Source organism: Prinia subflava, chromosome 10, assembly GCF_021018805.1.
Source record: "Prinia subflava isolate CZ2003 ecotype Zambia chromosome 10, Cam_Psub_1.2, whole genome shotgun sequence".
NCBI classification, from domain to species: domain Eukaryota; kingdom Metazoa; phylum Chordata; class Aves; order Passeriformes; family Cisticolidae; genus Prinia; species Prinia subflava.
In genome coordinates, this window is record NC_086256.1 from 21,959,671 (window position 1) to 21,982,958 (window position 23,288).

At 48.2% G+C, this 23,288-nt stretch overlaps 1 protein-coding gene across 2 annotated transcripts; it reads right to left on the bottom strand.

Annotated features, from left to right (window-relative positions):
- Nucleotides 1-260: 260 nt before the first annotated feature.
- LHX9 (LIM homeobox 9) lies at nt 261-15,110 on the bottom strand. Of its 2 annotated transcripts, XM_063406815.1 has the most exons (7): nt 14,882-15,110; nt 13,764-13,832; nt 13,550-13,668; nt 11,649-11,851; nt 10,538-10,893; nt 5,065-5,267; nt 3,650-3,907 (listed from the first exon to the last, which is right to left on the bottom strand). In XM_063406815.1, the coding sequence occupies exons 1-7, from the start codon at nt 15,108-15,110 to the stop codon at nt 3,650-3,652; spliced, it is 1,437 nt and encodes a 478-aa protein (XP_063262885.1). The 2 variants fall into 2 exon arrangements, with proteins under 2 accessions (XP_063262886.1, XP_063262885.1); XM_063406816.1 differs by lacking the exons at nt 3,650-3,907; nt 13,764-13,832; nt 14,882-15,110 and adding an exon at nt 261-584 and having other exon boundaries at nt 13,550-13,723.
- Between the last annotated feature and the right edge of the window lie 8,178 nt (nt 15,111-23,288).

The window sequence follows — 23,288 nt, forward strand, 5'->3', positions numbered from 1 at the left end:
GGAAAAGTGCATGCAGAGTTGTCTCATTTAAAAATATTAATTCGGAAACAATAGTACTAAAGTTACTGGGTTTTGATTCCTATGATCTTGGATGAGTGAAAAGTTCTCCTTGAATTTACAAAAATCCATTTAACAGATATGACTAATACACATTAGCAAGCAAGTGGAATGAATGCACTCAGATTTTATTTTACAAGTACTTGTGCTTGACAAATGTGATTTTTTTTTTTAAGAAAAGCTTTCTTTGAATATGGGCTGGGTAGATTTCTGCCAGGTTGCTCTGGTTTTATACATAGGTTCTCTAAATTTGTTTTTGATACCACACAATTTGTTGAAGCCTTCAGTCCTGTTAATTAGACACCATAAAATAACGTATGTTTTGTTAACATTCAGGAAATGACATCGAGTCTTTTATTTTTATTTTTTGGCTCAATAGATTTTTAAATGTATGATTATCATAACCTAATATTGTCTTTGTCTTCACTGCAGTGGATTTCCGATCAAACTTTTCCCCTTCTTTTAATACTTTAGGGAATTTTCAAACGTCGGGATGTTTGGCTGTAATGCCCCATGATTTGTTCTCCCTGAAAGAAATCATAGTGACAATTTATTAAACTACAGAGCAACCTGGCTTTTCGGGGTCTGCAATTCTATTTTGTGCTCAATATACCTAGCATTAAATCTTGATTCATTTCATCATACTAGTTAGGTTATACTTGTCATGCAATTACTTTAGCTCCTAATTTTCTGGCTCTTTTAGGGGGCTAAGACAGGGTTTCAGTATCAAATCAGTGGGGCATTACTTTGCATCTTCAAAAAAGGAGGTTAAAAGGCTAAAATCTAAATTGCACCAGCAGTAGCATATACATTGAATATGAAGAAATTGAAAACCTAAGAAGGAACTGTACTTTAAAATATTTAAAAGGCCGTGTTTCTGTGTTTAATACCAATTGTTCATAGGTACCATAAAAGCAAAGAGACACACGGGTACACGTAGACCTTAAATTTTAAAAAAGAAAAAAAAAAACCCAAACCAAAAAAAAAAAAAAAAAAAAAAAAAAAAAAAAAGAAACTGATGGGAAATAAAACTCCTTAGATTCAAAATGGTTTATTCACACAAATTTAATAGGATATATCACAATTGTTTGGTCCATAAATATTTAGGGGAAATAGTTTCTATACAATGCATTTATCAATAAACAAAGAAACATGGACAATTTTGCTAGACCACTTACTGTACTATAAACACGAAGCTCAATATATAAGATTATTGGATTTATCAACTATATCTGAAAGAGTGCACAACTGCTTTCTATGACATGTTTGTCCCCTCTAACAGGATACACCATAAAAAGAGTTTCAGAAATAAGAGGTAAAACAGTACAAAACTAGTGAGGTGTCAAAAGGACTTAAAACAGTTAATTTAACAAACAACACATATATCCTGATTTTTCACAAACTTACTCCCAAGGTATATCATAAGGCACATAGTAGAACTGAGTTTTAATTAGTCTACTTAATAAAGTAGATCTCTAGTACCATATATTGTTCTGTCAAAGAACAAAATTTATAAGTATCAATATTTTTACCTGTAAAAGTGTATTAATAAAGATCTCAGCCTTACCAAGGTCTTTTGGTCTGGTTAGTGGTAAATGCCCATAAGGTAATAGAAATAGGAAAAGTCAAGATTCAATATCCGTAGAAGATGATAACCATACTTGCTAAATATATAATGGCAAACACACCTTTCTTCTATTACAGTGTTAACATCTCTTCCATCATCTTTTTTAAAAATAAGCTACTTTTCTGTGCTAATTTTCTAAAAACCCTGAGCAAAAATTACAATAATGCACTTTAATGTGGGCAGTGAACTGTCAATATGTAACCACACATTTATACAGCCAAAAAGGACACCTTTAAAATATATTAAATAGCCACTTTGACCACCAAAAAGAGATTTGATGGTTTCTAAAAAGTGGGGTATATGTGCAAAGTTATTCTTAACAATCCACTAAAAGCAAGACATAGATCTTGACTGGTTTTTGTTTGTTTTTGTTTCTGAGATTCTCCACAATCTAATTGGTGTTCAACTACAATAAAAGGATACAAATGAACATTCACCACTGCCCAGACCATTCAGACTTTTAGCTTAAATAAAACTAAAAAAAAAGAAAGATCACTATTGTAAACTAAGAAATGTATTCAGATCAGCATCCACAAGGCTTCTGAGTTTATCGGCTTTGAAATTATTCACTGCCAATTCCTGGTTTTGCATGATTTTTGCTAACATTTTTTTCTTTTATACGAAGTTTAAGAAGTTAAAGTATATGTTAGAGATATTAATGAACTAAAGATTTTAAGTTCCTGTGTTAAACAAAGTGTCTGATACAATCTCAGGAAACATCTAAAGAAAATTCAAAATAGTAATTGTACTGAATTTTTTTTCCTTAAACATCTTAATAAATTATATTTTGCTTATTTCCATTTTCCCTGAAAAAAAAAAAAAAGTAGGATTTATCAAAAGTTCATTTGACTAGTATACATGCATACACCTTCTTGAAAATTATTTCTGTGCTCACTAAAGTAACTGGGCAACCTGCTGTTTGCTTTGGAGGTATGGCATCGAAGCCATGTAGCCAACTGCAATTTTTATCTTTTTTAATTTCAAAAATTCAGAGCTGCTTGACAGACAAAAATTAAAAACCCTCCCTAGGCAACATTTCAGATCAGTTGGACTCTCCACTTGCATTGTTACTCTGCTATTGTTACTTTAATGACACCCTTATAGGAGTGAGCTCGCTCTGGAGGGTTTTTTCTAGATCGTGCCTCCTTAATGTGGGGCACAAATTTGGAGACCAATAGCCTGGTCCTGCCACCCTCACCCACACGTGCTCTCATCACTGGGTCTCTCTCCAAGTCCTCCATCCAGGCATGGCTTTCTGTGGTGACCAAGGACATCCCAGCTGGGTGCAGAACTGGCAGAGGAGCATTTAGCTATCCCAGTGAGAATCCCCAGTGCTCAGGGAGGAGCAGGCTTGTGACTACTGCATTAGGAAAGAGCTCTGGTACTTCCACTCTGACTGCTTCCATTAGTTTAATTGGTTTTGTATTTATTTTTCAACGTTTAAAAAATAGTTCAAAACTTTTGGATGCACTATGAAAATAAAATTAAATTTGGGGTTCTTAAATGCTGTAAGTGAACATACAATCCTGAAGCAGCGATCCTTTTGGCTATAATTAAAATGGTTTTTACCTGGTTATCAGGGAGGAATAGAATCCTCTCTTTTTTTGGGGGGTCGTAACAATCAATTTTTTTCAAGGTTCTGGAAATAAGTAACATACAATTTTAAGAGGCACTTATTAGAATGATTCATCACCTTCTTTTCAGTCATTTGATAAATTTGAAGAATTTGAGTACAATTTACCAACAATAAATGTTCATTTATTATAGCAACACATTACTTCAAACTCATTTGCCAAGTGGCTGCAGATGCTACACATCAAGCTGTTTATTTTCCCAAATATTTTGTGGGATTGTTTGTTTGTGTTTTTAAAGGCTTGAAAATAATAATAATAATAATAATAATAATAATAAAATAATAATAATAATAATAATAATGAAGAGTAAGTATTTCAAAAAAAGGAACTGTTAGAAAAGGTTCGTTAAGGTAGTTTGTGAGGGGCTCCCGGATTCGTGGCTGTCCAAGTTAGAGGTCACTGATGTCACTACAGTGATAGTGGGATTGGTCAGGTCTGTTAAAGTGGTCGCAGTGCCGGGTGGAGTGAGTGCGCCGCTGTCTGCTGAGGGCGGAGCCGGGAGCGAGGTGCCGTCAGCTTTATCGACACCCCCATTCTCCTGCCGCAAAAGGTTCCTTCTGAATTTGGCTCTTGCGTTTTGAAACCAAACCTGCAAACCAATCCCAATGGATTTCTTTACCGATGCTTGTTTTGCTTTGCTTATTTTTGTCTTTGTTCTTGCTTTTTAAAATTCATTTGTGATGTTTAATTTTGTGTGGCACATCACCTAAGTCTTTCTCTGGCTTTTCTTGCTACTGGTGGTACTGACTCTCTGTGTAAGGCCCGGTGCTACAGGTGCTTACAGCCCTCAGAGAGCAGCCTCGAGAAAAATCTGCTCGCTCACTTACCCAAAGAAAGCAACTCTCTTGATGGCCACGGAGTGTTTCATGGGTTGGACAGCTTTGGGGTCAAGACACATAAAGATTGAGGCAAAGGGTGAGTGAGCAGATTTTTGCCAAGGCTAAAAGCTTGCCTTGATTAGTTGAAAAGGCTGAAGAGGAAGGAGGGGTAATTACACCATTCCTGTCTTACAGATTGTTGATATGGGTCATCTAGTCTTTCTGTTCTGCAAGGTTCACTGGCAGTGTTTGAGGTGACATGTAACACAGACAAGGAATTGCCGCTAATAGATTCTCCTTCTACCTCACTCGCTGCCCTTCTTTGGCACTCTGCATGTAATACACACCTCATTTTAACTTCACTGAGCTATCACAGACCATATAGGGATTTTTAACATAATTTGCTAGGCTGTCCTTCACAGGGAACTGCCTTTTGACTATGCAGGCCCTTAAGGAAAACAGTTGTCTAACAAGCATTGAGAGGGGGAGCCAGCGGGTCCTGGAGGATCATATTGGTCAAAGCTTGCTTCAAACACATCAAGGATCTGCTTACTGAGGGGCCACATTAACTCCTTCAGGGGAGCCCAAAGGCTTCACCCATAAAATCAGTAGATTTGCCATCTCTATCCTTAGTGCAATCACCACAGAGAGACCACCGACTCCAGGGTATCTACTGGGTGGGTGGACTCTGAAGACATTTTCATCAGAGGATGCAGCTAATCATAAACCACAGTTTGGTGTTTGGCTGCCTTGGGGCAGTAAGGCACACACTGGGCACTTCTGCCACATAATACCATACCCCTCTGCACACCCACTAGGGACACACCCAGCAAAAGTATTTCTATGTATATTGCTATAGTTACACATAAGGGAAAGGCTGTTGACTAGCAGGGCAAAATTCTGTCAAGCCTCTGGTGTGGCTTCTTACCTGCAGAACTCTCTTGGTCAGGCCTGTTTTCTGGGCAAGCTGCTTGAGGTCCTTGGCATCTGGATTGTGGTTGATAGCAAAGTAGGACTTCATGGTACGAAGCTGGTGGTGTTTAAAGGAGGTACGCATGCGCTTTGTTTTCTGGGATGGGGGATAAGGCTGCTGGTCTCTGTCCAGGTGATCTGCCTCATTCTCATTACAACCTGTTGAATAAACGAAGTGCAACGAGGAGTCAGTGGCCATGCATCATGTAAGATAAATGAACCAAGGCAAAAATCCTGAGTAACACGAAGGAAGGAAGGAAGATGGTACAAGGATAAGTACGGATGTGATAATTAATGAGACCAAAAGAAATCCAGAATATTATCATTTCCTATCCTTATAACATGCTATGTGCCCCAGGCCTGTACCTACTAAGGGCAGACTTAGAAAGTTTTCTCTCCTTTGGCGTTTATTTCAAACAAGTCTTTTCCCTGTGGTGATGGTTTTGCTTTGGGCGCTCAAAGAGTCATTTGAAATCTCATTCAGATTTTGAAATCTTACTCATTGAAACATTCTTAGCTTGAGAGAAGAGTAAAGGTCAAACCAGCATTTGAATGTTCCTGAGCTTTTCCCCCAAATCACAAGCACCTATAAAAAGAGATGTACAGCAGGAAAGTTTGTTATGACAGTTCATCAAGAAAGCTACATTTTTTGCTGATAAAATAAATGCTTTTGGACTCTGCCTGGGAGTTCATATGAACTGCTCAAAGCCCTTCATCTGTAAAACATATCCAGGAAGCAGTTGCATCAAGACTTGATCCAGTCTCCCAGTCCCAATCAGCAGTAGGTCTTAGTTAGTACTAGGTTAGGACATTTCTACAAGCAAGCAACTAGGGGCTCAAAACTTGAAGAGTTTTCCTGATTCAGTATTTTCAAAGTGTAAAAAGATATGTTTGTTTCAGATTACACTTTTAGGAGAGTTGCGGCTGTTTGGGGAAGGTGACGTCATTACTTCATATTGGGGAAAGAAATTACGTTATTAGCAAAAAGAAAAGTAAGAAATGCATCTGCTTTGCTTTTCAGCTTAAACAAAAGGGTTAGCAATTTCTAGGATCTTGTTTTATAAAGATAGTTCAGTCACACAGGAGAAAATTAATGGTGTCATCATAGCAGGGAATATTAATTAAAGAAGAGCTAATTAAAAATGTTTCAGAATGTCTGTAAATTAGTCTGAGTTTCATTAGTTGCTCTTTTTGATTTTTGAACTGCTTTCCAATAGTTACTGGGTTATTTACAAGGCCTAGCTGATTCCCATTCCTAATTGAGAGAAAGAGAGAGAAGAAAAAGAGGGAAAGCACACAATGCAGAGAGACTGATGTCGGCAGTGCTGAAAACAGTGGCAAAGCAACTTGAAACCACTAGAAAAAAAGCTTCTTGAATGTGCTTTCTCTTTTGAATTATAAAACAAGTCAACATGAACAGATGCTGGTAAGACAAGACTTTGACAGAAAATCAGGTGAATATTTAATTATAGCTAGCTTTGCTCCTAGTCTTGGTAAGAGGTGTATCTGTACTTTCAAACAAAGTAAGCTGACACTTCTGAAAAGACCAGGAGTTGAAAGTTGCCTTAAAAACAATTTCAGACCAGATTTGGATTGTATTTACTATTTGTTTTCACAAGCAATCACACTGCCTTCAGTCAAACTGCGTGGGCTGTAACTTATGAGCTGACATAAATCAGAGTGCCAGAATTCAGTCCTCAGGTTTTACTTCACAGTTGCAAGCTGCTTGATTGTGTTGTTTTCCTTGGGCTGCTCAGGCTTACAGCAGCTACACAAACTTCCTCAGGCTCCTCTGTCCTGCTTTCTGCCTTTGTTTCTGTTCTTTTTCTTTTTCTTTTTCTTTTTCTTTTTCTTTTTCTTTTTCTTTTTCTTTTTCTTTTTCTTTTTCTTTTTCTTTTTCTTTTTCTTTTTCTTTTTCTTTTTCTTTTTCTTTTTCTTTTTCTTTTTCTTTTTCTTTTTCTTTTTCTTTTTCTTTTTCTTTTTCTTTTTTTTTTTTCTTTGTCAGTGGTCTACTTTATTTTGGTTTTTATTTTCAAGAGTAAATGAGAAGAGGGCTCCAACTATCTTCAGACAATCCTGGTTTATACAATGACTGCAGTTCACTCTGTATTTTACACAGTATTGTGTGGTTTGGCCACATCATAGAGCACAGTCTTACACTATCTCCTGGAGAACTAAGGGAAAGCACAAAGTTAGGCAAGACACTGCTCATTTCTTTACAGCAGGATTGGAGGGTTATTTAATTTTTGCTTTCAAAAGAGCTAGAACAGTTTGCTTCTTGTTGCCAAGAATTCTTCAAGTGAACTCTTCATAGTTTTTCACACACACACACAAATAATGAAATAAACAGCTCTTTGAAGAACAGATGTGTAAAATATTTTCCTAGGGAAATCTTCTTCACTGTCTCATTTCTATATCCTCTAAGCTGTAAGTCAACACTGTTTCCCTCAAAATACATATTGATTATATGATATAAGATGTAATATAGAGAAAGCCTTGAATGTTTTAAGTACTTTTGAATAGTTTCTTCCATTTTTCACATTAATTCCAGACAGCTCGCAAGTATGAATGACTTCTACCTCATAACATTTTGAGTTATTTATTGTTGTGTTTCCACTTTACAAGCGAGGAGCTGTGAAAAAGAAATTAAACTAGCAAACAAAAAACAGAATAGAGAAGCTGTTGTAGATTCTGCAGCACGGTCTGATTTTCCATTCTGGACCAGGGCTCAGCTCCCCTGAAACATAATGTGCACACAAATCTAAGCCAGGGCCTGCTGGATGGCTGTGAATACGCACATGCACATACGCAGCTGGGTGAAGCTCTTGGCTCCATCGGAGTTTCGTTTTTAAAGCTCGGGGTCGTTTTCCATAATGGTTAGGTTCATGTTGTGGACGCGGCGGCTGGGAGTGTTTGGGAAGGTGCTCGGCTCGCTGGGGAGGTCACAGGCGCGGTGTCCTCAGCCCGGAGTGCCGAGAGAGCCCCGGCCGCGGGTGTGGAGCTGCGGGCGCGGCTGCGGAGGGCGGCGGTGTCGGGCTCGGTGCGATGTGCGGGGCAGGGCTGTGCCCGTGCCCGTGGCTGTCCCCGCCGGGGCTCCGCCGCGCCATCCCCGGGGCGGCAGCGCGGCGCGGCCCCGACACCCCCGGCACCGCGGCCGGGAGCTGCGGGGCCCGCTGCTCCCTCGGAAGGCGGCAGCCGTGCATCCGACATCGCATTTCTGCGCACTGCTTGCCCTTTGTAAATGATTACGTGCAAGAGCACTTACTGAGCCACAGGGCAGAGAACGAAAAATGTGTGTAGGGAAGTGGCTGCCAATTAGTTAGAGACTTTTTTCTCTCTCTCTCAAGAAGCGATTTCATCTACTGCAACTCATTTCGTAGCCGTTTCAGATTCGCTTTCCTCCCCCTGGATCTGGAGTGCAGTGGGTCAATGGGCTGGAGCCGTTAGCACCGGATGCACGGCTTGGCTGGAAACTTTCTCGAGACCATGTGTCAGCCTTGGACATAGCTAGATAATGCTTATAAAAAATTTAATCACGGCCCTAACAGCAGAGATATCTCAGCCATCTAGCCCGAGTCCAAAGCATCAGAGCGTTTGTTGTTTTGGTTTGGTTTGTTCTTTTTTCTCTTCATTGCCCGGAGGATTCTGTGAGTTCTCAGTGCAGTGAGCTGTATTTTCATTAATGGGTGGTGCTTTTTAATCTAATTTGGAGTCAGTGGTACATCTTATATGGCCCGTTGTTGTAAAGAAGGGGAGTTTTAAGACCAGCACACAAAAATTATGTCAGCGTTCACAAATAATGTCTCTCTTGAGTCCTGATCTGAAGTTTAAGGGGAGTTTATCATATCCACAGTTCTTCATCTTACCATAACTTCTGGTTCTGATTTTAACGCTAAATTGTCCCTAGAATAATTTCCCTTTAGGAATCTGGGGATTCGGGTGATGCTGCGTGGACCAGGGATAGAGACCAGAGCAGAGCGCGGGCGCACGGGAAATCCACTATTGGAAGCTGGGGCTGAATGAATCCTGGCTGCGCTACAGGTTCCCTTTTCTTTAGCAGCTTTCAGGATTGATTGGAAGCCGCTCCGTAGCCAGGGATTCCAATGTCATCTTCAATTAACAAGGAACAATTAGCGCAGTGATTACCCTGGCTCCAAGGTCTACGCATCAGAGGAGATGAAATCGCCTTGCACAGCTCCCTGGTTCCCAGCTAAAGCCCGTTTCAGGAGCGGCCCCAGAGGAGGTGCCGGGGGAGGGGTGGGGAGGGCAGGGGGGCGGTGGAAGATTCCTTATGGATCTCAGGGGCGGCGGGTCGAACTCGGTGCAGGGGAGAGAGCCCCGGACCGAGAGCAGTGCACTGTTACCGACCCGCGATCCTCGGAAGGGAAGGCCCTGAGCCCTCTCCCGGCTCCCCGGTAGGGCCAGCGGTCCGCAGCGCTGGAGCCGGAGCCCGCGGCTCCCTGCCCCAGCCAGCCCTGCTCCACGCTTCACGGGGAAGCACACCCCTGCTCCCCACAGCTTGCTTTTCTCTCTTACCGTCCATGGGAAGCTAAAGTTTCGCTCAAACAATTTTGGAGTCGGGAGTTTGCTAATTCGTGTTTGCCCTTACTACTTTCATCTTTCATCTAATGAAACTCTGCCTCAACTTCTTGGTCATGCCCGAAACTCCTTTACTTCTGGCCGCTAGCACTGTTTATACACGGTTTGGGTACTCAAGTGGCTGAAGTTAGAGAGGATATTTAATACAGGACAGCACTTGCTCCTTTCCTACTGTTGAGAGAACAGAAACAGTTCTCCTTAATTACATTTGCTAGGGTTTAGTTATGGGGAATAACATTTGTTCGTTGACCTCTTGTACAGTTTGATCATTTATGTGTCAGTAAAACAGAATTATTCAGCCTGAAGAATTAGTCACTATAAATTCAATATATAAATCGAGTTATGTGCATACTACATTGGCATTGTAGCAACCATATACTGTAACTTTCATTCTATTTTTTCTGATTCCTTTGGTTACTCGCAATTTGAGGTTTAAGTGGTGAAATACTTTTACTAATCAAATATAAATAATGATAAATGTATCTCTGAGATTCCAACAGAGAAAGAGCTATGTGGTTTTGGGATTGGGTTGGTCTTGGGGATTTTTCCTTTTTTTTTTTTTTTTTTTTTTTTTTTTTTTTTTTTGGTCTTTACCCTGGGAAGTGGCTACGTTTGGGTGTTTGACATTAATAGGCAAAGACAGCCTTTGAGGAGGGCTGCTGTTAGCTTTCCTGCAAACGCTCCAACCCTCAGAGGGCTGTTTGTTTGATTTTCCAATGGTTAAGCAAGATTTGGCCTGGCTGAGTTACTCAAGCCCTGCCTGGCTGAGGGGAAGCCCGGGAACGCTCTGTTCGGGGCAGCGGGAGGCAGGCTCGGCATGTGTTTCCCACCTGAGTTGTAGCTGACGATGTCCACTCCCAAGGCAGGGCTCTTTCGTTTCCTGGGCCTCCCCTTCTGGACCGTGCCGGTGCCGTTGAAGTAAGGCAGGGCCAGCCCTCCGCTCTTGGCAGCCAGCTCGGTGTAGCTCAGCTGAGGGGGGTATTCTCCTTGCAAAAGGGACTCGAAGTGGGCCCTGCAGTAAACCAGGTTGTCCTTCATGCCAAAGTGATCGCCCGTGGTCAGAGTTTTGTTGCAGGTGGTGCAGGTGAAGCAGCTCAGGTGATAAACCGATTCCCTGGCTCTCATGACCATTTCAGAGGCTGAGATCCCAAGGTGGCAGCGGGCACATCTCTGCACGGAGAACCTTCTGAAGGAAACAGAGAAGTGGGCATCAACTAGAACGGCAAAGGCAGAGCTTGCCCAGGTGCCTCCCGCCTTCCCTCCCGGCCACGTGAGGGAGCCTGTCCCCGCCAGGGTCGCGCCCCCGGCCCCAGGACGGCCCGTGGCACCGGCTGTGGGCCCTGGCCCGCCTGAGCCGGGACAGCCTCAGGGAGCCGGCCCTGAGCTCCCGCGGGGAGCGCCTCGCACTCCCCGCCGAGCTGACCTATTCTCCCAGGAGTTTGGCGGAGGCCCTGCGGCTGCCCGTGAGCAGGGCCAGGCGGGCCGGAGCGGGGGGAATCGGTCCCCGCTCTGCCGCCGCTCCTGTCAGGACGAGAGGAGCCGCGGGCGCTGGCCAGCGGTACAGCTGTAACACACGGATGAGCGGGGCCCGCTCCCCGGGCCCGGCCGCGGGGCTGGGCGGGGCGGCGGGCTCCGGCCCTCGGGAAAACCGGCAAGCTGCGGGCAGAGGGGAATTTCGGACGGGTCTTTACGGAGGGAAACCGCCGAGCAGCGGGAGAGCCTTCGCCTGTTTGTGCACCGCCACACATGCTCAGTCAGCGCGTCCCCTGACGGGCCCGTTCAGTTTTGAAACGTGCGAGACTTTTCTGAGGGGACCAAGGATTAAGGAATCGCTGACTGCGAAAAGCTAACTGTGAAAGCCCGTGTGGAGAAAAGAGCGCTTCGGTTCACAGTGCCTTTTGAGGGGATGTGTTTTGAACCCATGAGGACTGATTGCTGTACCTGTAGTAATCCTCCTTGCAGTAAATACTGCCGTCCTTGGCAAAGCAGGTGAGTTCTGACTCCAAAGCCAGTTTACATTCACAGCACTTAAGACACCTGAGGTGCCATTGTTTGTCAACAGCCAGCAGGTAATATCTGTCTGAGATCTTCCCTCCACAACCAGCACACAAAGCAGGCTTCTCGGGGCTCATGGGGGGCATGTTCTGCAAAACAACCACACCACAAGGGATGAGACAGGGAGAGAAAGACAGGCAGGCAGGCCGGGCTGGGGACGGGTCCTGCGCGGGGCCTGGGGCTCGTACAAAGGCGCGGCTCTCTGGGGCCAAACTCCTGGCTCCCCGCGGGGAGTTTAAGGGGGAACCGGGACCATCCCCGCTAGCGCAGTGTTCGCCGTGATTCACAGTAAACCTCTCCTACGATCTCATGTCCTTTCAAAATGTGAAAACAACGGATTAGGCCGCAATAAGAAAAGCAGAGCTCATTCTTTTCTGAGGTTCTGAACTTAAAGTCTTAGGCTTCCTCGTTTTTATTTAGCATTTTAATCTTAAAGCACTTCACAGGAACTGCATTTTAAAGTAGAAAAATACCGGTTTGCTGTTCCTAAAGTTTATGGCAAAGGGTTCAGGCTTACATTCATTCTCTGGCAAATTTTCACCCGTATTTAAACAAGCCGCAACCGAGTCTCTCAAGAAAGACAGGCTTTTTAAAATAGGAGTAAGAGAAAGGAGGCAGGTGGATGGTGTAAAGAGCAGCGAGTACGAATGCTCACCAGCCCGGCCAGGGACGTGGGCAGAAAGGTGGCCCGGGCTGGTTTCAGCTCAAACCAGCATCTTTTTGTCAGTAAACTTCTGCGAGTTCCCATTGATCTGCTCCCCACGAGGAGTGCCGCTCGGGACAAAGGGAGATGGAGGGACGGCGGAGACAAAAGCTCGGCTGTGAAACTTGGGGCAGCTTTTGCTGATAAAGTAACAGGGGAAAAAATCCCAAAACATCTTGTTCTAAAGTCGCAACTGTTTTAAAGTGGCAAGTCCACATTCACTTTTCAATCTGAAATTGTGTTCCTCGCCCGTCCCCTTTCCTTTCTAGCAATTGTAAGGTAAGTTAAATTTACATTGCAAATCCTCATGTAACAAAGCATGAGTTTATCTAAGAGAGGGGATAAAGGATCCTATGGCCCAAAGCCTTAAAGCAGTTTTCCAGGCCGTTACTTTGTGTGCAGAGCCTTGTGCGCGATCGGCGGAAGCCCTACAAGTTGGAGAAAGGGAGATCTCGCTTTGCACAAAGCACAGCGTGACACTCAATTTCTCCGCCATCCCTTAGTAAATGTTTGAAGACTTTGGTTCTTTTAACTAAGGAAAGAGGAGATGTTACTTTCTAAGCAAAGTAGTCGGCTTGCATAACACTCAGAGAGAGCGGTGCCTCTGTATCAATCACACACTTCAGACCAAAGACAGTTATGGAAAGTAAGCACTCGCGGCTCGAGGTTTAATTTAGGAGGTGCCAGAAGTGCGGAATAAAAGTAAAGCACACCTCAGGAGCTCCAGCTGCAGCCCTGCTCGCAGGGGCAGAGCGGCCGCGGGCAGTCGAGCAGGGGCAAAAGGCTGCTCGGCCGCAAGGGCTCAAGCCCCGTCGCTGTTAGGATTTAGAACAGCTTCCCCGTTACTCCAGAGAGCACACGCAGCGGCATGGATTAGACAAATGTATAACCGAGCCTGGCCAGCACAGCACCCAGCGTTACGGAGGGTTTACAGGGAGCCTCGGAAGGGGTTCCACAAGCAAGGGGTGACAGGGAAGGGACAGAAGGAAGCAGCGTCTTTCTCTTCCCCAAAGTCAGGGTCTGTCCCGATGCGGGTCCGTGCTCGCAGGGATTCCCTCGCAAAGAGCGCCAGCCCCTTTCTTACCGTATCTCGGCCGTTCATCTGTCCCGCTTTGGCCAGGCGGGACTCGGTCTTGGATCGCCTCTCCATCTCCTCCATGATTCCTTGGATGTGGCCTCCGGAGATCCCGTGGAAAAGCATGGCTGGGGGACGGAAAGGACAAGTGTTTTCTTCTGCTCTGCACCCCACTATTTCCATATACAGACCCCAGAGTCTTTAGATCATCCAAAATGTTTACACCGAGGTTCACAGCACAGGAAGGGAGGTTGCAATAGGAGCTTCTCTTTGTGCAAGCACTGAGGGCTTCCTGAAGATGTGCAGAAAACAAACAAGGGGGAGAAAATGTAATAATAATTAGTTTAAAAAATAAAATAATAAAAGCGAGCTAAAGGATCTGTTACTGTTCTGGAGAGCTGGGGCTTCTGACTGGAGAGACTTGGACCTGGGGCAGTAGAATCAGTCGGGAAAGGATATAGTTTTGAATACAAAGAAAGCAAAAAGAAGTGCTATTTTCAGCAGTCCCTGGTTGCTTTAAAGTTCCCAGTGCCTGTAGGTTGGATTTGGGACTGCTGCTTTCCGGAGCTCTGTCCAATTTGTTAAGAGACTAAAGCCAGCCCATTTTTGATAATTTAGTAGGAGGAGTTCTCTCCCTTGAGCTGCCACTGATTTTTATTCAGACAACAAAGACCTGTCATACTCCTCTCAACCCCTAGTGATGGGCAAGCAGTGACAAACATTACGGTCGGGGCTGTGGGTGGGGTGGGATTTATTACCTCCCCCAAACACGGAGTCCCGGGAGTTGGCGGCGACGGCGCCTGGCGAGGGGCAGGGTGGCCCGGGGCCGCGCTCTCTCCCCGGGGCTGCGTTCTCTCCCCGGGGGCCGCGCTCTCTCCCCGGGGCCCCGCTCCCCCGGGCCGCGCCGCGGGAATCTCCGTTCGGCGGCCGCTCGGGCGGGCCCCGCCGTGCCTGGCTCCGCCGCGGGAACGGGAGAAGGAACAGCAGCGCTGGTGCGGGGCAGCCGAGGCGGAACCGGGAGCGCTGCCCCTGCCCCGGCGGAGGAGTACTGAGGCGAGGGGAGCCGCGGAGGCAGCGGCGGCCCGCGCAGTTCGAGCGCTTCCCGAGACGCTGCCCGCGCTGCTGCGCCGCGGAGCCCCGGCCCGTACCCGCGGCAGGATGCAGCCCCTCCGCGGGGCCAGCCCCGGCCGGCCGGGGACGCCCTGGCGGGACTCTCTCCCCTCGCTCGCTCCCCGGCCGCGGACTGGGGGCGATCACTGTGTGCAGGGGACCGGGCGATGCATTCCTTCCTGGCTAATCTCTCTGCTTTCCCTCCCCTCCTTTCCCCGTTTTCCTACTTACTTTTCACACCACTCTTCCTTGCCTTTCCCTGAAACAGCTGCCGGCTGTTTCCTGACACCTCGATCCCTACTGAAGGATCTTCCTGGCGGCAGTCCTGCGCTCCCTGTTCCCTTGGGGACACTCCACTCCAAACCCTAGCGCGACTAGTGAAAGAAGTACCCCAGCCCCCACTTCCTCTCCAAAGCATCCCAGAGACATCCTCAGGGGCTCCTCGAGTCACCTCTTCCATGTAACCCAAGATTCAGGCAGCCACTTTCCTCCCCTCTCTTTCCCCCTAAGTAGCTAAAATTAATGTTATTTGCAGATTGAATGTTGTTACATTCCTCCGAGTGCCAGAATACAGCTCATAAAACACAATTTCACACAAAGATGAAGTCAATCAAGTGAAATAAGCCGGGATTTTTTTTTCTCTGTTGGCACACTAGACCCTGGACAGCAGGGCTGCTATTTACTGTAAGTAATGTAATTAGCCCTTTTGGATGGAAATCAATGTGTTGTATATATGTGTGTGTTTTAATAAGGGAGTAATAGCTATAAAACCAAAGAGACTCAAAAAGGGCTGAGGGAATCTCCCTTAAAAAGGGCAGATCCCTCCAGAAGCCCTAGTCTTCTATAGAGCATTCCCGAACTGGGAAAAAAACCCCAAAACATCTGTGTGTGGGGAAGGAGGAGGAACAGATAGGCATTTCTTGGAGAAAACAGGTCAATTAGCACAATAAGACATCAGGAAAAATAAACAAGGTGATTTAATCCGGAGTACGGGAGCTGTTCGCTCAGGATCGCCAGTTCTCCTCCACCCCCTCGTTCCCGCCGGCGCTCCGCGGCGCCCCGGCTGCTCGGGAGACGGGCGGAGGCGCTTCCCGCTCGCCCCAGCCCCGCCGGGGACCGGAGCGCGGCCGGCACCCCCGCGGGGCTGCGTGGCCCGGGCAGCCCGGTTGCGGTGGCTTTGTCGAGCGATTCGGGAAGAGGAAAGGGAAGGGAGGGGCGGCGGCGCTGCGGGCGGGGGCGAACCCCTGTGCGGGAGGGATCGCCCGCTCGCCCTGCGCCCGGCAGGTACCGCCGGCGTGCGCCCACCTGGCTCGGGGGATCGCAGCGGTGGCTGTCGACAGAGGCCGAAACATCTCCCTTAGAGACGAGTTTATTTCTAATCGTTGCAATATAGTCTTTGCACTCTACAGGCACGTTCAGGGGTTGTCCTGGTTGTTTTCCCTTCGAAGGAAATTTTTCTCTACTTCCCTCCAGTTACGTTGTCGGGGTAACTCACCCTGCCTCTGTTTCGGGTTGCATGTGTTCTCCTGGAAATGGTCCGCGTTTCGCGTTGCGCTCGGGTTACCAGGTACCCTGGCGTGTGCCAGGCAGGACCCTCGCCGAGCCCCGCCCGCCCGGGCGGCCCCGCAGACCCCTCTCGGAAGCGCCGCCGCCATCCCGCTGTGCCCGTGTCCCTGCCGGGCTGAGGACCGTCAAACTCATCGTGCCCGCCGAGAGCGGGGTGAGGAGGGGGCTGGGGGAAGCCCCCGGCTGCCGCAGGGCCCAGTTCCCCCGGGAGCTAAAGTGGGGATCCTGTGCCCCTGAGCAGGCTGTGCCCCCGAGCAGGGTGCACCTCCTCGGGTGCCCTGGGTGCGGGCACTGCTGCCCTCTCCACCCGCTTATCTCGCGTTTGCTGTCTCGGGTTCACAGAGACGCTCTGCAGGTGCGGCGTCAAAGCATCGGTCCAAGGCAGAGACACGGAAAATATTGCTTGCTAAATTCCCGTCTCTACCTTAGCTTGACGGCGCCGTTAGGAGTAATTGGGCAGACTCATAACAAAACTCAGAAATGACTGAGCCTCCTCCGGTTGGACACACTTAATTAATTAGAGGGTCCTTTCTTTCTGCTCCATCAGGTACGGTTAAGGATACGCTGCTAGCTACTGCTGCTCCAGTAAAGGAGGCCAGGGGTTTCCAAGGCGTTTTCTGATTAACATTCTAATGCTGGCAGACCACTTCTTACCTAAAGGGACACTAAAAGTTTGTTGCTAGCATCAAACGTGACTTCTCCGTTTCCAAAAGGCCTGTAGGAGATCAAGGTAAATCTATTTCAATGTTCCTGAGATCTCATTCCTCGCTGTGAACTGGAGCTCCGCTGCTCTAAGGCAGGCTGGTAGCGAGAGGTTGCCATTATAGCACGAGGGATTCCGTACAGTTTTGCTGGCTTGCTTGGGGGGTGGGGGAGAGAAAAGCTCACTAAGAACACGACAGGGAACCTAAAATCCAAATCTACGAGCCTGTCCCTCATGAATCCATCGGCATTAGCACTTCGCCTGTGAACGGCAAATTCTCATCGCAGGGCGCTTTCATCTCCTTTCGCCGTAGCATTTGGGGAAGAATATCTGATGTGCAATATTCAGAATATTTTAGCAACGTGACAGGCGCTCTCGGTCTTTTCCTTTCTGTAAGGCTCTGCCCGAACTCCCCAAGCTAATGGGGGGCTGAGGGGGAGAATAAGGGATACATGGCAGTGGAGATTTCCACAAGCACAGCGTTTGCCTGCCCACGCGGGGCTGGAGAGCTCCGTGGGACACCCCGCTGGCCCGGCTGCAGCCGCTGCCGGAGCTCCGCGGGCGCTGCCTGCAGCCCCCTCCACCTTGGCAATTAGCGAGTGCCCTGGGAAGGGTCCAGCGGGCGCTCCCGGGATCCGCTCCGAGCCCGCGCTCGCCCTGGCCACGGGCTACGGCTAAAGCCTAGCACAGCGTGAACGATCCTGCGCTTAGTTCGGAGGATTTAGGACAAGGTCTATATGCAAATTAATAATTGACCAGCAGTAATTAGGAGAAAGGGGAGGGTGTTCAGGCGGGGGGTGGGGGTGGGGAGGAGGAGGTGTTCTTTGAGGAGTAATGGTTTGGATTTCGCCTGCCGCATTTGAGGCCGTGGAGTGTCCTGCTGCAGGCACAGGGCACTGCCCGGGCCAGCTGCCTCCCGCCCCGCAGGGCACCAGAGCTTCACACCCTCTCCGTCAGCACCTGAACTTTTCAAGACACTTCCAGTTTAATCATTTCCAGAAATTTAAAGCGCGTAGTAATAACAGCAACAGGATTACGATCCTGTTGCCTGCGAATCGGGTGGTTAAAGCCAGATCTATTTTTAAATCCTAACGCTATTTTCTGCTCTACGAGCTTGTGGTACAGTACATTGCTACTAATGATCAGCCTCATCTCTTTGTAGAGTCCGCGGGCACTGCAACCAATCTAGACACAAAGAAGGAAAATCTGAATAGAATTACATGTCTTGGTGGTGGCACCAAATGTAGCTATTATTGTTTTCAGTATTCAGATAGGTTGTGGTTTATTTTATCTCAATTTTTTAAATTATTTTTTCTTTTTCAAGCCCGACATTATTTAAAATTCCACTTCGGAGTCAGATACAACGTTGTACCGTCACCATCCTTCTCCTCCCCCGAGTCTTCTCGAATGTACCGTAAAGCAACTTTGGGCTCGCCGTGTTGGGGACGTGTTAAAGTCGGTGCATCGCGGCCAGACGCGGGCACCAGCCGCTCTCCTCCCCTGCCAGGCTGCGCGGGGCTGGCGGTGCGGGGACACAGGCGCAGGGTGTCTTTTACCGTAACCGCATCGGATTAAAACCCCTCCGTGTGCCTGTACCGCCCGGTAATCTGAAAACATGTCAATTAAGACACGTATGCGTTTGCTTAGAGAGGTGATATTTCAATAAGAAACAACTAGGTGCTTTGCATAGTAATCCCAAACACATATCTCCATCGCCAAGCGCTGTGACTGACCACAAACAAGTGATCACACAGCCAGAAGAAAGCAGGAGAGGCAGATTATTGTCTAACATGAAACTGTTCACCGCCCAGGACCTCAGCACTGTCAGCTCCATAGTTGTCTGGTATTAACCGTAATCGTATTTGCACTCCGCTTGTAATTAAGCCATTGGAAATGATCATATTTTGCTGCTTTTGAAAAGGATTCCCTTACAGACTGGATTACAGACAGGTGATGAAAGGAGCCATTCCATTAAAAAAGATAAAATTAAATAAAGCCAAAGAAGGGGCTTTTTTTTTTTTTTTTTTTTTTTTTTTTTTTTTTTTTTTTTAATTGAGCTGAAAGGCTCAGCCTTCTCAAGCTGAGCTATTTTTCTAGATTAAAACATAGATGCATAAAATGTTATTTGCGAATACACCTGGGGAAAGTACCGTTGTGTTGTTAAAAAAAAATCCCAACCAAACAATCAACACCACGACGCCAAAGAAACACCCTGCAAATTACAACCGTGAGGTCCAAATAGCTGCATTGCTAGCAGAGACTCATGCAGAGCTTACCTTGAGACCTTAGAAGCTTCTTCCAAAATTGTACCCTCCTTAATGAGTGATGAGGGATGGGTTTTGAATGGAGAAGAGACGCAATGATCTAGCCAGTAGATGGAGGTTGTTCCTTGCTCCTAGCAGAGGATCCCTATGTTAATTAAAATAAACAAGCTGCTTGGTGGAAAGATTTTTTTTTCTCTCCCTTCTCTCCCTCTCTCTTCCCGCCCTCTGCATAGCCTCTGACACAGGACTGACGTGAATTTCTAACCTCTGACCTTTCGCCAATATAAACTGATACCTGCCTTTTATTTTCTGTTTGTTTCGAAATACTTCCTAAAACAAAATAAATAAATAAAGAAGAAGACTGAGTGAAAGAAAAAAAAAAATCCCACCTCTCGATTTTGGCTGGTTTGCTGGTTTTTCTTGATTAGCTGTCTCAGCTCCTCAGTAATCAGGTGAGGTGTTAATGGGGAGCTGGTTGTAAATAAAACTAATAAAGCAAAGAACATATTAGGAAATTAAAAAAAGGCGAGGACTGAGAGGCTGTTAAAAATATTGTAGCGAGCTGAGCGTTTCCCCATCACGTCGTTTTTTTCGTTCTGTGCTTATTCACAGCTGAGCAGCAAACCTCGGGTTGTTGCCATCTCTCCACATTTTTTTTTTTCCAAATCGCACTGAACCAGCCATGGGCTGCATCAACCCTTCCCACTTTCATAAAAAGCCTCTCAAATGGAGTCGCTAAACAGCAAACTTCAGCCTGATCTGATGTGATATGATATATGGATTCATGGAGCAACCTCGCTTTGCCAAACACGATGAAACTGTGAGTTGTCATGCAATACTACGCAGTCAAACCTGGGATAATTGTAAAAGTGAACCCAATTTAACCCATTAGAATAAAATCAGATGCCAAGATGAATCGGAATCATTGCTTCTTAGGTGACAGTACTGATGACAATTGATCCACCGGCTCAAAACAATAGAAGAATATAGGGTCGGGAGTCATTTCTCGTACTCCCTCCCAGGGGGAAGCGGGGAGCCGTCGGGGAGGCAGGGGCCGGCTCCCGGCCGGGCTGCGGAGGGGCTGGGGCCGCGCCTCCCGCCAGCCCCGGCGGAGCGGCTCTCGCAGAAAGGAGCTCACTGTGGACCCTGTGGCCGGGGAGCTGTTTCTGCAGCGGCCACACGAGATGACTTCTCGCTTTGGCTTTGTTTGCCCTTTCCTCTTAACTCCTGCGACAGTTTCTGTCCTTCTCCCCTGAGCCATGTGACCCTCAGGTCTACGTGGCCAGCTTAGTAATCTATCTTTAAAAAAAAGAAAAAAAAAAAAGAAAAAAGGCAAACAAGGGATGCTAATCATCTTCCTTGGAGTTTGTCAGCGGAGCACCGGCAGCGAGCGGAGGAAGCAGGGCGGGCTCGGCCCCCCGCCGGGGTGCGCACCGACGGATTGGGGTCCGGCCGTGCGCTCTGGGCAGAGCGACGGGTCCCGGTCTGCCCCGGGCTGCTCCAGCTCGGCAGCAGCCGGGGAACAGCTCGGTGGCACCGGGAGCCTGTCTCCCCGCCCCGGCTCCGTCCCGGCCGGCGGGGGAGGCCCCGCGCCCGCCCTCCCGCGGGCAGGGCTGGGGAGCGCGGGCAGCCTGGGCGCCGCGGCGGGTCGTGCCCGTGGTCCCCCTGAACGCGGGTGGGCAGCAAAGGGCACATCCCACACAACAGCAGCGGCTCACCTGGAGAAACCGGCCAGGGACGTGTGGGTCGGGAGTGTGTGTGTTTGTGTGGGTACTTCTGGTGGAGAACCTAAAAGCCGAGTGTGTCTCTGCAGGAGGAGTGGATTTGGGGCTGGGACCATGAGCTCTCATCACGCAGGGCTTGCTGTGCCAGCTCCGGGGCGACTGCAAACCCATCTTGCTCCCATGGTTCGGATGGCGAGAGCTTTTAGAATAAGGTTTTGTTAAATCCGCTGGCGTCCAGGAAGTTTAAAGGCATCCCGAGCAAAAGCGGGAGCAGCTCCGGGCCAGGGGTAGCTGAATCCGTCTGTTCGTGCGTGCCGGGAAGCGGCTGAGCGCGCAGGGAGAGAGCGGCCTTCATGGGACTTGCTGTCTTCTTAACCTCCCTGAGAGAGCAGCCGCCATCTGCGCCAAGGTACAACAATAAGAATTATTAGTATCATAATCACCACGGTTGTTATTGCTGCGACTGTGAGGGAAAAGCCCAGCCCCGGCTCCGATTTCGGCCCGCTGGACGCCCCAGCCGCGGACTATGTCCCGTTCCTCCCTGAACTATCTAAATCGCCTAAATTTTTTTTTTCCAATTAACAGCGCTCTGATGGGAGCAGGAGGGAGAGGAATATGCACGGCTCATAATAAGCCACCTGCTGCGTCGCGCCTAATGTTATGCTTTATTTCATGACTGCTGCCGTGGCAGCACCGGCCCGGGCGTTCGGAACTCCTCACCCAGCACGGACAGGCGGGACAGGACCCCGGCACGCTGCGGGGCCGGTGCTCGGTCAGCGACAGGGACCGATGCTCGCTTGCCGCGCCCGGAACGGAGCCACGGGCGGCGCGTCTGGCGGGCCCGGGTCCCGCCCGCTGCTGCGGGGCGCACAGCCCGCCCGGTCCGTACACAGCTGGCTCTGCCCGCAGTGACCCCCCTCTCCACCTATCTGCATGCCCACGCGAAGCTGTATAAACAGCAGTAATAGCCTCATGCATGAAATCAGTGTTTGTTAGCACAACCATTCCGAGTAATTTCAGATATTGGGACTCAGTCTGTTCAGTGTAGCTTCAACCTATTGACTTGCCAGACGAGATGTTCATGTGGACACAAGTTGCTAAAACCATGAAAACAGACTTTAGCTCTAAACCGTGCTACTCTCCCATCTGACGGATGTTAACACACAAATGAAATCCATTTGGATGTTTTTTTGTTACCAGAAGGCTGCGCTGACGTTCAAATGATCTAAATCTTAGCATCTGGAAGCCTGTACAAGCATCTTTTTTGGAATAGGTTTCAAGACATTTCGTTCAACCCAAGCTGAGGAAGGATCAAAATGGGACACCAAGAAACCGACAATAGCTTCCTATCTAAATGAAACTGGCTGTTTCATTTAAAAGCACCAAAAAGAAAAAAAAAAATAAAGCCCCCTAAGCCTTTCCATTTACTACAGTCCCTCCGGGTAAGCCCAAACCCTCCCAGCCAAAGTCCATCATAGAGCTGCTGCGAGGCACCGGGATGTCCCGAAGGCCACCACCGCCTGCGAGTCCCCCCGCCGGCAGAGCGCTCCGAGGGGACAGCAGGCCGGCTGCATCTCAGGAATACTTTTGGGGCTGGGGATTCATTTAGTGTTTTCTAGGCGCAGCAATTCATCGACACTATGATAGAACATGTTGTGTGAGTGCCATTCAGCCTTAATGAAGATCTGTGGGAGAAGTCGTGCGAGACAATAAATACAGCGGTCCGGATGTCGGTGACTTTAGCAGGAAATAAAGGAGGGTTCCGTGTTAATGAAACAAAGATGTGGGAGCTCCTGGCAAGGGCCTCGAATGTACAGGAGTGCTCAGTACCTCCTGGGTGCTCATGAATATCTGTGGCGTGCGTTACACTTCATATTATGTTTGCAAACAGAATTCTTTTGTCTTTCTAAGGTTTTTACAAACTTGGATGCCAAACAGACCGATGTTCAATCAAATACAAAGAATTTAAGTTATTCAGGAACCCGAGCGATTCTGTGCAGCCTTTCTTTCTCCCATCCCCCACCTCAGTGTAGGGGATTTAATCCGGTAGCAAGTGTGTCAGGGAGCCGCTTGGGCCCTGCCCCAGGGCCGCAGGATCCCCTCCCGGGCCCGGGGAGACCCGCGGCGGAACCGCGCAGCCCGGCCCGGCCCGGCCCGGCCCGGCCCGGCGGCGGCTCCCCCTCCCCTCGGGAGGCTCCGGGCCGGGCCCCGCGCTGGTGCCCAGGCATGGCCGAGCTCGCTGTCAGAGGCTTCGGAGCATCCTCCGGAGCAGTCGAAGGGGATGGGCTTATCCCAAAGGGCGGATTTTCTCGGGAAGCGGCGGGAGCGCTCCCGGCCACGCCGGGCCGCCTGTGCCGGTGAGGAGCGACAGCCGGCCCGGC

Excerpts from the sequence above, each read along its gene's own strand:
- LHX9 (XM_063406815.1), bottom strand. The coding sequence starts at position 15,110 with ATGGAAGAGGTGACTCGAGGAGCCCCTGAGGATGTCTCTGGGATGCTT. Across the intron at positions 5,268-10,537 it reads CATCGTCAGCTACAACTCAG|GTTGTAATGAGAATGAGGCA; the intron begins GTGGGAAACACA and ends TTTATTCAACAG. Across the intron at positions 3,908-5,064 it reads TGACCAAGAGAGTTCTGCAG|GTTTGGTTTCAAAACGCAAG; the intron begins GTAAGAAGCCAC and ends ATTGGTTTGCAG.